The sequence below is a fragment of the Octopus sinensis genome, linkage group LG4 (genome assembly GCF_006345805.1).
Source record: "Octopus sinensis linkage group LG4, ASM634580v1, whole genome shotgun sequence".
Taxonomy (NCBI): Eukaryota; Metazoa; Mollusca; class Cephalopoda; order Octopoda; family Octopodidae; genus Octopus; species Octopus sinensis.
Genome location: NC_043000.1, coordinates 155860729 through 155873707, shown reverse-complemented (window position 1 = coordinate 155873707; position 12979 = coordinate 155860729). Strand labels below are relative to the sequence as shown.

At 38.6% G+C, this 12979-nt stretch overlaps 1 protein-coding gene across 1 annotated transcript in view; it reads left to right on the top strand.

Moving 5' to 3' along the window:
• The window catches only part of LOC115210945 (vacuolar protein sorting-associated protein 13B-like), a 155149-nt gene that overhangs the window by 108377 nt on the left and 33793 nt on the right, over positions 1–12979 (top strand). Inside the window, 6 exon segments of the mRNA XM_029779736.2 lie at positions 1402–1578; positions 6104–6241; positions 9057–9273; positions 9831–10076; positions 10920–11612; positions 11615–12202. Of these exon segments, the coding sequence (XP_029635596.1) occupies positions 1402–1578; positions 6104–6241; positions 9057–9273; positions 9831–10076; positions 10920–11612; positions 11615–12202 (2059 nt within the window).

The following is a 12979-nucleotide window of genomic DNA, read 5'->3' as shown; positions in this document are numbered from 1 at the left end:
ACCATAGTCAACTGCTACGAAGATAAAGGTGATGTTTTAGATAGAAATAAGTACAGGGGTATCAGATTAATGGGTCAGGTGAGCCCAACTAATTAGGGAGAGAGTTAGCCTAGATGAGATGCAGTTTGGTTTTGTGCAAGGCAGAAGCACCGTTGATGCTATATTTCTGGTAAGACAACTGCAGGAGAAATATCTGGCCAAAGATAAACCTCTGTACTTGGCTCTTGATGACTTGGAGAAAGTCTTTGACAGGGTCCCCCAATTCCTTATCTGGTGGTCAATGTGGAAACTGGGAATAGACAAGTAGTTGGTAAGAGCTGTACAAGTCCTGTACAAGGATGCTGTCAGTGAGGTGAGGGTTGGCAATGAGTATAGTGAAAAAATCCAGGTAGAAGTAGGGGTTCACCAAGGATCAGTCCCCAGCCTCCTCTTATTCATCATAGTCCTCCAAGCAATAACAGAGGGACTGTTACTCTCTATAGATAGGTGTTCTGTCCAGTGGAAGATAGAATACCTATCTCCTCCCATGGTTTGAATGGCTGAAAGTTAGAAGATAATCACCAGCCTTACAAAGCAATTTTTGAGGATCCTAAAAGACATAGGGGTCAGCTCAGCCAGGACTGACTGGGGATCAAACGACAACACCTAAAGATCTCTCTCTCTCTCTCACTCACTCTCTCTCTCTCTCTTACTCTCTCTCTTTCTCTTCTCTTCTCTTCATCTTTTTCATTCCACTCTTTCTTCATCTTACTTCTTTCCACATTTTAGTTCTTCATTATTTCTTTCCTATCATTATATCATTGTTGTCTCTATTTTTTCCTCTCACACATTCAAACATGCATATACCCTTTCTGTCTCTCTTACCTTGCACTCTCTCTCACTTTCATTCTCACAGATTATATCTTATAAAATGTGGAGGCGCAATGGCCCAGTGGTTAGGGCAGCGGACTCACGGTCGTAGGATCACGGTTTCAATCCCCAGACCGGGCGTTGTGAGTGTTTATTGAGCGAAAACACCTAAAAGCTCCACGAGGCTCCGGCAGGGGATGGTGGTGATCCCTGCTGTACTCTTTCACCACAACTTTCTCTCACTCTTACTTCCTGTTTCTGTTGTACCTATATTTCAAGGGGCCGGCCTTGTCACTCTCTGTGTCACGCTGAATATCCCCGAGAACTACATTAAGGGTACACGTGTCTGTGGAGTGCTCAGCCACTTACATGTTAATTTCATGAGCAGGCTGTTCCATTGATTTGGATCAACCAGAACCCTCGTCGTCGTAACCGACGGAGTGCTTCTATCCATCTTATAAAATACAGTGAACAAAATTTTTTACATATTTGCTTTTAAAAAATGATAGAGTTTTTATTTTTTTCTTACTCTATTTCCCATGTTTCTTTCAGGAATATTTCCAGCTTGGTCTTCAGTCTTACAGTGAAATTTTTACATCTGGGAAAATACCACTCTCTGATGAAGAGGTTGCAGCTAGGAGGTACCGAACAGATATTGGTGAAACATTGTATACAGATGGCTTTGTACACACTGCGATTTTCTCTGATATGAAAGCTGGCAACAAAGTGGTAACCTCGTCTTTGTCTCTATCACTTATTGATTATTGCATTACTCTTTCATGTGCTAAATGACCTTTAGCTCTAGAACATTACTCTATAAATGGTATTAGGACTAATGGAGCATTCTTGTCATTGCTGGTTGCGTAAACGAATGCATTCAATAATATTGAATGATTAAAGAAGAGAGATATTTAACAATCTTGACTGTATTTGTATTGAGATACGTTTTCTAATATATTACAATAATTATTGAGAATTTGAAGGGAGTTTGTAAAATAACTGACATTCTTATTAAGTTTTTATTTGGGACACAACAAAAGGATTTCTTTTATGAAACTGGGTGGTTTAAATTTAAATATGAACATTTTAATATGGATGGTGTTGATATTAAACGTATTGGGGTCAATCTAATTGACTGGCCCCTCCTCCTCAAAACTTTTGTGCCTAGAGTAGAAAAGAATATGGATGGTGTTGATATTAAACAGGCTAAATCATCTCGTAGATGATTAGTAATAACACACACATATATATGTGTGTAATAACACGTGTGGGTGGCACGTAAAAAGCACCCACTACACTCACGGAGTGGTTGGCGTTAGGAAGGGCATCCAGCCGTAGAAACACTGCCAGATCTGACTGGGCCTTGTGCAGCCTTCTGGCTTCACAGACCCCCAGTTGAACCGTCCAACCCATGCTATCATGGAAAGCGGACGCTAAATGATGATGATGATGATGATGATGATGATATACTTATCACTCATACCTATGTATGTACATGGAAATGGTCTCAGTTCAATTACTGAAAAAAATAAAAGATAAAAGATATATGCATGTTTGAAGAGAACAAAATTTAAGTAAGCTTTTCTACTCTGAAATATGAATGTATTTTATATATATATACACACATACACACACATATATGTATATATGTGTGTGTGTGTGTGTGTGTGGAGGTGCAATGGCCTAGTGGTTTGGGCAGCGGACTCACGGTCGTAGGATCGAGGTTTCGATTCCCAGACTGGGTGTTGTGAGTGTTTATTGAACGAAAACACCTACAGCTCCATGAGGCTCTGGCAGGGGATGGTGGGGATCCCTGCTGTACTCTTTCACCATAACTTTCTCTCACTCTTTCTTCTGTTGGCCTGCTCGCTTAGCCAGCGGGGTGGCGTCATTGAAGGCTAAAACAATGTGAAGCGCATTGTGACCAGCGATGTGTAGCAACATCTGATGGCCTGGTCGGTCACGTGATGATGATGATATATATATATATAACTGAGGCAGTATTAATTCCAAGGGGTACTATTTATCCCCACTTAAACATGGTTCATGGTGTCTACAGCAGTATAGTTTGTTCTTACAGAACGTTGACGTATTTTTCTATGTTGCTTCTTGAAACTTATAGCTTGTGTTTCTGCATGCACAAATTCACACCTACACCACACACATATATAGCCAGTGTCCACAATCACAGTGTATGTCTACATGTATATGTATTATCATCATCACTTTACATCTGCTAGCATGGGTTGGATTATTTTTCAATATCTGAATCATATGCGCAGGAGTGGCTGTGTGGTAAGTAGCTTGTTAACCAACCACATGGTTCCGGGTTCAGTCCCACTGCGTGGCATCTTGGGCAAGTGTCTTCTGCTATAGCCCCGGGCCGACCAATGCCTTGTGAGTGGATTTGGTAGATGGTAACTGAAAGAAGCCTGTCGTATATATGTATATAAAGAAGCCTGTCGTATATATATATATGTGTGTGTCTGTGTTTGTCCCCCTAGCATTGCTTGACAACCGATGCTGGTGTGTTTATGTCCCCATTACTTAGCGGTTCAGCAAAAGAGACCGATAGAATAAGTACTGGGCTTACAAAAGAATAAGTCCCAGGGTCGAGTTGCTCAATTAAAGGCGGTGCTCCAGCATGGCCACAGTCAAATGACTGAAACAAGTAAAAGAGTAAAAGAGAGAGAGTTCTTATTTGAAGTGACTGCTCTTGTAGATGAGTCAGAAGCCCCTGACTCATTTGTATGTTCTGTTTTTTGGCATGTTTTCTATGGCTGAATACCCTTCCTAAAAGCCATCCACTTTACAGTGAATACCTGGTGCATTTTATCATGGCACCAGCACTAGATTGGTTTCCATGACCTCAGCAAGACTAAGAAGTTCTCTCTCCTCTGTATTGTCTCTGTTCTTTCAAGCCAAACATGACCAAAAGTGGGTGAATAGAAGAGAGAGTGGTGTCCACGAAGGTGAAAGAAGAAACAATATGAGCATGAAGTGGAGAAACAGTGATAAGACTGAGAGGATGGTGGGGAGGGAGTAATGGTAGAGAGACAGTGATAGCTACATGTTATAGCAGAAGCTGTGAAAGCAGTGTGGGGGAACTGTGGGAAAGTTGGCTTGGGGGTTAAAATTATGGTTAAAAGTGAGCAAATGATGAATAGCAACAGAAATTGTAGATGTAGACTGACAGTGATAGATGCTATTGAAGAGTCTTATGGGTTAGAGAGATTAATGGTTAGTGGTATTGATAGGGAATACAGGATATGGATAGGTTCATTTGGAGATGATGTTGAGTGATGGAGGGATGATGGTATAGGGGAGATACAGTGATAAAGGGTAGCAATGGTGGTGGGATTGAATATGAACAGAGCAAAGGATTTGAAACCATGTATAGCCATTTGGAAGATCAGAATTCTCTATATTCAGATTATAAAACATTGCATAAAAACATTTGACTGTCTGTGAGGGAGAGTGTTCCAGTGTATTGTTTTGTATTTATGTGTATTAAGTGGAGGCGCAATGGCCCAGTGGTTAGGGCAGCGGACTCACGGTCATAGGATCGTGGTTTCGAGTCCCAGACCGGGCGTTGTGAGTGTTTATTGAGCGAAAACACCTAAAAGCTCCACAAGGCTCCAGCAGGGATGGTGGTGATCCCTGCTGTACTCTTTCACCACAACTTTCTCTCACTCTTACTTCCTGTTTCTATTGTACCTGTATTTCAAAGGGCCGGCCTTGTCATTCTCTGTGTCACGCTGAATATTCCCGAGAACTACGTTAAGGGTACACGTGTCTGTGGAGTGCTCAGCCACTTACACGTTAATTTCATGAGCAGGCTGTTCTGTTGATCAGATCAACCGGAACCCTCGTCGTCGTAACCGATGGAGTGCTTCCATCCTCATTTATGTGTATTACACATCTTTGCAATTATGTGCGGTTCCTTTTGTGCATTTACATATCTATGTATAAAATGTAAATCATTAAGATAAGAGGATATTTGAGGATGGTGTAGTATATTTTCATACAGAATGAATTCTTTTGATGTTTTATGGTGTTTTACATAAATTGTATTGTAGAGATTTAGCTCCTACATTCAGCCTGTTGCATGATCTTTAAAAGTTAAATCATATATTTGGAAAGCATACTTAACGTAAATCCTCGAGTATAGTCTGCCCTTGAGTATAATACGCAGGGGATTTTTAGTGGGCTGTAGCTCTGAAAAACCTAAACCTTGTGTATAATACACACCCCTTCTCTAATTTGAGTCAAGGAGGTCTATATAACATCCTTGGTTTGTAAAAATGTATACAGTAACGTCCTTTATTATTATTATTGTATATATAACATAATACAAGCGTGTAGCTTTTTTGTGCATTTTGCTTGCAGAAAATAAAGAAATAACAGTAATAACGTTTAATAAATGTTGCTTACTGCAAGTTATGGATGATTCTTTTATGACTTCATTGCTTTCAGGCTTAGCTTAAGGGATTTTTGCGCCTGACATCACAAAATGTGTCTGAATAAACATTGCCGGACAGCAAATAATGACTCAGACATTGCTTAGAAAATATTTTCCATTTTTAACCTCATATATAGTACGCACTAGGGATTTTGACCTTTAAATTTTGGGGAAAAAATGCGGATTATACTCGGGGATTTACAGTATTTTAGAAATATCATGGTCACAAGCAAGAATGTTGGCTATATAAATTACATTGGCTCTAAGCAATGTGGACACATATCTTCATGTCCAGAATGGTATATTTAGGAGTTGTTTCCCAGTGTTTCTAGCTATCTGTAAGTAATATCCTCATCCAAACAGAATTAACCAAGAATTGTCAACTACAGAAACATTTTACATTTTAATTTTACTAGCTTTTCATTTATCATCATCATCGTTTAGCATCTGCTTTCCATGTTGGCATGGGTTGGACGGTGCAACTGGGGTCTGGGAAGCCAGAAGGCTGCACCAGGCCCAGTCTGATCTGGCAATGTTTCTATGGCTAGATGCCCTTCCTAACGCCAACCACTCCATGAGTGTAATGGGTGCTTTTTATGTGCCACCGGCACAGGTGCCAGACGAGTCTGGCAAACGGCCACGATCGGATGGTGCTTTTTATATGCTACCAGCATGGAAGCCAGTCGGGGCGGCGCTGGCAACGGCAACATATGTGATACACTAAAGATAGTCCAAGCTCTTGTTTAATACTTCTGATATTTATACCATAATATTCCAATTCTTTCATTTCAGGCTTATTTCTTCACTGTGAATTCATCAGTACATCACAACATAAGGGTCATTACTGTGTCAGAACGGTTCTCTCTTACAAACCTAAGTGGAACCCCCTATCAAATACAAATGGTCTGTGTGCCGTTGGGTCACGGTAAGGTAAGTGCCCGTTGTTTTAGGAATCCTGTAACTGTACTATTTGGTCACAATTTCAAATCTTTCTGCAACAGTTGTTTTATTCTCTGGCAAAGTTACATAATCCTGTTTGCCTTTAAATGTCTGGCTGATAATGTAGTATCACTTTTAGATTGTGATTGAATTATGTTAACAGATCAATAAGAATCTACCTCTGAAAAAATTCAAATTTTCAGGAATCTCTCAATTGTATGAACACAGAAAAATAGCTATAAAATGATGAAAGGAATACAAAGTCAACCACCACTGTCGTCCTTACCATTTCTGTATTTATATCCAAATAACAAGCCTAATTGGGTGTCATTACCTGATATGCTATAAACAGCAGCAAAATGTCCCTCAAATTACATCCTATAGTCTTTTTAAAAAGTACTCATTAGATTATGCAGTTGTAGATACAATCATCATCATCATCATCATCGTTTAACGTCCGCTTTCCATGCTAGCATGGGTTGGACGGTTCAACTGGGGTCTGGGAAGCCAGAAGGCTGCACCAGGCCCAGTCTGATCTGGCAGTGTTTCTACAGCTGGATGCCCTTCCTAACGCCAACCACTCCGTGAGTGTAGTGGGTGCTTTTTACGTGTCACTGGCACAGGTGCCAGGGGAGGCTGGCAAACGGCCACGATCGGATGATGCTTTTTACGTGCCACCGGCACAGAGGCCAGGCGAGGTTGGCAAACGGCCACGGTCGGATGGTGCTTTTTACGTGCCAATCTGAATAAAAGATAGGATGGTCACAATCTACTCTCCTTGACCATAATTCTTCTTGGTTAAACCTGAAATAACTGAGATGTTTTAATATACTAAGTTTCTCTGCAATATTTCACTCCTATACTAAGTTTCTCTGCAATATTTCACCCCTGGCAGAATCATTAGCATGCCAGGTGAAATGCTTAGCAGCATTTTGTCCATCTTTACATTCTGAGTTCAAGTTCCCCTGAGGTCAACTTTGCCTCTCATCCTTTCGGGGTCGATAAAATAAGTACCAGTTGAACACTGGGATCGATGTAATCGACTGACCCTTCACCTAAAATTGCTGGCTTTGTGCCAAAATGTGAAACCAATATTTCACTCCTAGTTGTTACATTATTTAGTTTGAGCTTTATCAGACCATAAAATCTTCTTTTATCACAGCTTTCTATCTGCCCTCTCCTCCACTGGACACAAGCATGGGTGTGTTGTGTAGATGTCCTCTTTACAACAACTTAGTTATATATATCAAAATAAATGAGAGATAAGTCTTTGTGTGTATCTGATTTAGTGTGTGTATATGTCTTTCATTATTTATGTTGACAAAAGATATACATATACATAGGCGTAGGAGTGGCTGTGTGGTAAGTAGCTTGCTTACGAACCACATGGTTCCGGGTTCAGTCCCATTGCGTGGCACCTTGGGCAAGTGTCTTCTGCTATAGCCTCGGGCTGACCAAAGCCTTGTGAGTGGATTTCGTAGACGGAAACTGAAAGAAGCCTGTCGTATATATGTATATATACATATACGTGTGTGTATGTGTTTGTGTGACTGTGTTTGTCCCCCTAGCATTGCTTGACAACCGATGCTGGTGTGTTTACATCCCCGTAACTTAGCGGTTCGGCAAAAGAGACCGATAGAATAAGTACTGGGCTTACAAAGAATAAGTCCTGGGGTCGATTTCCTCGACTAAAGGCGGTGCTCCAGCATGGCCACAGTCAAATGACTGAAACAAGTAAATGAGTAAATGAATATTGACAAGAACACTGAGAAACTGGTGTGGTTGCACAAGAATACCTTGTGTTTATTTTATGTAAATTACACAGATACCTCTTGTTCTTGTTATTGGAAACACAGTAAACCATTGACTCATTGGAAACCTATAACCAATAACACTGTTGTTCACAAAATACATGGTAAAAAGAAAAAAAAGAAAAACCGACTGTTGTTTTGGTATGTTCATTAAAATCACAACCGGTTTTCTTAGACTGGCTGCTGCTAAGTTGCAGAGTTAATTTCATATTGAACACTTGCAATCATCATCATTTAGCACCTGCTTTCCATGCTGGCATGGGTTTACATGGTTTGACTGAATCTGGTAAGCTGAAGAGCTTACCAGGTTCCAATCTGATTTGGCATGATTTCTATAGCTGGATGCCTTTTCTAACACCAGCCACTCCAAGAGTGTAATGAGTACCTTTTACACTTCCTCCAGCATGGGTGCCAGTTATGTGACACCGGCATTGGCCACAACTATGCTTTCACTTGGCTTCATGACTTTTCTCAAGCACAGCATATTGCCAAAAGTCTTTGGTTACTTAGCATAGCCTCTGTGAGGCCCCATGTTCAAAGCATGCTTTTTACATACCACCAGCACAGGTGCTTGTTACATGACAACAGCATTAGTCAAGACTACAGTTTCACTTGGCTTGATGGCTTTTCTCAAGCACAGCATATTGCGAAAAGGTCTCAGTCATTTGTCATTGCCTCCATGAGGCCCAATGTTTGAAGATCATGCTTCACCACCTTGTCCTATGTCTTCCTTGAGTTCATTTCCTAGATAAGTTCTTGAGTTCATTTATGTTATAAATACCTTTAGGTTAAATGATTACATAACTTTCCATTTTCATTTTTCTAAAAAAAAATTCTAATTGTCAAAACCTTGCAAGGAAATATTATTATAATGTTCGGAGCCCAGAATCTTCCCTCATCTCATTGTGAGCTACTTGTTGCATTTGCACAAAATTACATTTATCATAGAAATTCTATAAACTTCAAAATAGTGATTGGTTTTGGAATTATTTCAGGTTACTCTCCCTACTGAAAAAGAACAATGCATTATTCCAAGTCACAGCCAGTCCAAAGATGCTGACAATTTGAGCCCCCTATTGTCGTGGACAGTCCTATTACAAGAGAAACACCAAGGCATTGATTTCAATCAGAAAAACAATTTTGTTCATTACATTCGACTGCGAGAGATTGATAAAAGCAACCAATATCAAATCCATGAATTAGAGCCTACAGGTATTCGGAATGATTTTTGATAAACTTTTAAAATTTTATTTTATTTTATTAACCCTTTAGCATTCAGATTATTCTGTCAAATGTAAAGCTTATGTATTCATACCATGTAAAATTAATCTTGCCTCATTTCATGGCTTTGAGATTTCAATGATGTGATTGTTTATTTTTAAAATGACACAATAAGGTAGCTATGAATGACCATATCTGACTAGTTTGAACATAAAATAGGTAGAATATTTTGGCCGGATATGGCCAGTTTAAACACTAAAGGGTTAATTCATTTAACTTCACCTAATCCTTTACCATTCAGATTACTCTGTCAAATGTAATTCTTATTTATTCACATTCTTTTGAATTAATCATGGATTATCTCACAGCTTTGCAATTTCAATGATATGATTGGTTACTTTTAGAATAACATTGTAGGGTAGGTGCAAGAGGCTGGATTAGTGTGAACATAAAACAGAATAATTGAACCGGATATGTCTGGTTTAAAGTTTAAAGGGTTAACTGTTTTTGTTGTGATTTTCAATCTCCTTTTTTGTTTGTCTCCACAGATGAATCTGCTTGGTCTTTTCCTTTAAGAATAACTTCCAGTAAAGCTGGTGTTCGACTTACAACTTCTGTGCCAATAAAAGCCAGCAGCTATGCAACAACTCGTCCCTTGGTTATCAGTGGCCACACAGATGAAGGACTTACTTACTTTGTGGCAGAGCAAGATAATTCTCCGGGTTGCTTGATTTCAAACTGTTGTTCTTTCCCAGTTACCTACGGACAGACTTTAATGAATCTCAGCATAAGTGGTATGGAATTTATATTCTTGGACATTGTTTTTATTTCATATATTTCTTTAATTAAGACAAATGGACATAAATTGTTTATACAGGATCTACAGTGTGAGTTAAATGCTTGTGGCATTAGATATTGATTTAATTGGATGTTTCATTCTAATTAGAATAGTCAGATAAGACTCTGCTCACCAGCCTCACCAAATCATATCTTTACGAAATTCTTACATGTGGTGTTGAGGAGAAGGGTGTTAGTGTGTATATTGTGGGTGTGTTTCATAATTCATTGGATTCTTGGAGTATTATTAAGGAATTCTTCTTAAAATAGCATTTGTGGAGAAAGTTATTTTTACCAATACGTGTGCCCTGATTTGAAGCCATTGTTGTATTTCAGTGATACGAAATCCTTGGTGCTTTTAGCAATTAACTTCATTTCTTCAAAATACTACCTACTTCATAACTAGGTACCATGGCCCACAAGAGATAAATTAGAAGTTTTTTGTCTATGAATACAGTTTAACATGAAATTATATGGGTCAAAATGTTGAACCTTTTATATGTGAGCATCTATGTTACCTACTCAGTCAATTTAGGGTAGTTTGATATAACACTGGTTATTTATTTCAAAGGAGATCACTCATTTTAAATTTGACTGTAGCTTAAATGAAACACAATTTTTATTTTGGAAAAAGCCTCGAAATAAAAATTTAACTTTAAGCTTATTTTTACAGTTTACATTGTCAATTAGACTGTAAAATAATTTATAATTCTTATTTACTTATTTTAGATTTTGTACTTGTAATTTTTAATTTCCTTTTGGATTAATTGGACTTTCTTTTTTTTTTGTTTTCAAATTAGATGTAACAGTTTTAGAAGAAACAGAGTATTTGGATGCTCTTCCTACAATAGCTGCTGGTAAATGTGTATATTACACCATGCCGTTTATTAATTCTACCTTCCCTGAAATGCCAGGTAGCCAAATATTGCCAAAGCTTCATATTGGTGTTTCATCACAGGACGACGTTTGTGGGACTACAAAAGCACGGTGGAGCAGTGGAATTGATATTTTGTCACATTACGATACTTTTCTCCGTATACCAAACTTTTCTGACATCAAAGTTCATGTGGAAAGAGTTAACATGACAACATACTTAATTTTGGAACCTGTTAGTAAAGCAGATATATCTGCAAAAGAAATCCGCAGTCGAATAAAAGGGCGGGAAACCACTGTTCTCATCAAGGATCAAATAACATCGGGTTCGAAGGAGACTGTTAAGAAATCATCAACATTTTCATCCGTTATGTCCTTACAAAAAGCTAATATGCTAACATCGTTAGATCCCAAGTGGGACATTTGTTTCAATTGTGGCTGTTTACTCAAAAATGTCTGTATTATCATACTCGATGAAATGAGCTCGTCTGATATAATTGGTGAAATCTTATGTATCTCTCTGTCCAATTTTTTCTTGGCACACTATCCAGCAACGAACTTCCCATCACAGATGCTACAAATGTCGAAATCTTGTAGTAGCCTTTGCATCGGTGACATACAAATGATAATCAACTATTTCACAGAGCACAGTATGATTTCCCAGTCATTCTCATTCGTCAGCAGTCTCCAGCATCATCCAAAAAGACGACAATACCTACGATCGAGAGTCACATGAGTGCAATTGAAAAACATGCTATTTTGAAATCTGACAGCTTTCTACATTTACAATTAGTCTTGGAGACTGACGTTTCAAATTCTGGTTCCTTCATCAGAGCTTTAGACATTTCTGTACAGCCATTGGCTCTGTTTGTTGAAGACGCCTTCATTTATCGACTTTTCAAAGAACTTCAAGCATTCATTCCAACTCCACTCTCCAGTGAACCTCAAGAGTCCAGTAGTCTAAAGCATTTGCCACGATCACTGTTGCAAGCGGCAAAAGTTCACAATTCCCCAATCAGAATGCAATATTTGTGCATCCATCCTATCAACACATTACTCAGTGTACATGCATCATTGAAGCTTTTCATTGCATCAGACCATTCACCATTATCATTTGGCAAGTTTGAGAAAGATGAAATCTTTACATCATGCCAACATCTCATTCGCTCAATTACTATGCATTATGCATCTGGAGCCTTGTTTCGTGCAGGTAAGTGTTTTGAAATTGCATTATTGCTGTTTCCATGTTTATTGTTTTAAGAAGCTATTGCGGTATCAAAGTGCTTTTATACCTTGCTGTAGGTGAAGTTCTTCATTTACTCTTGAAATATCCACTAATTAGCTGTGTATTGAATGATCAATACTTTGGTAGATTGACTTAGAAAAGCTGTCATCATCATTGTTTTATATTCATTTTCTTTTATACTGGCATGGTTTGGAAGCAACTCTTTGAGGCAATTCTACACTTGAATACCTTGCTTGACATAGAACCTTACTGTTTTTGACCAAAGAAGTACTTTATTTCACTGATCTTCACATGTTGAGCTCCCAAGTTATGAAGCATTTTTCTTATACTTAAACCAAATGCTGTCCAAACAGTGTTCATACAGAGACAAACACACAACCTTGCATGCACACATAACAGGCATAAATATCTATATGTCAGTCGGTCCATTTTATAAAACAAGTAGGAAGAGCTTCTAGCCTTAGAAAGTAAGCCAAAAGTGAAATATTCAAACAATACAAGGTCTTTAGACACAAACAAGAGAGCAGTAACTTCAAATAAGAATTGGCTATTATTATGATGACCTGTTCAACCCACCTTGGCATAAAAAAAACAGGTGTAAAATGCAGATGAGTTTCAGTTTGTATCTGCCTTACTTTTTTAACTCTTTTACTTGTTTCAGTCATTTGACTGTGGCCATGCTGGAGCACCGCCTTTAGTCGAGCAACTCAGCCCCGGGACTTATTCATTGTAAGCCCAGTA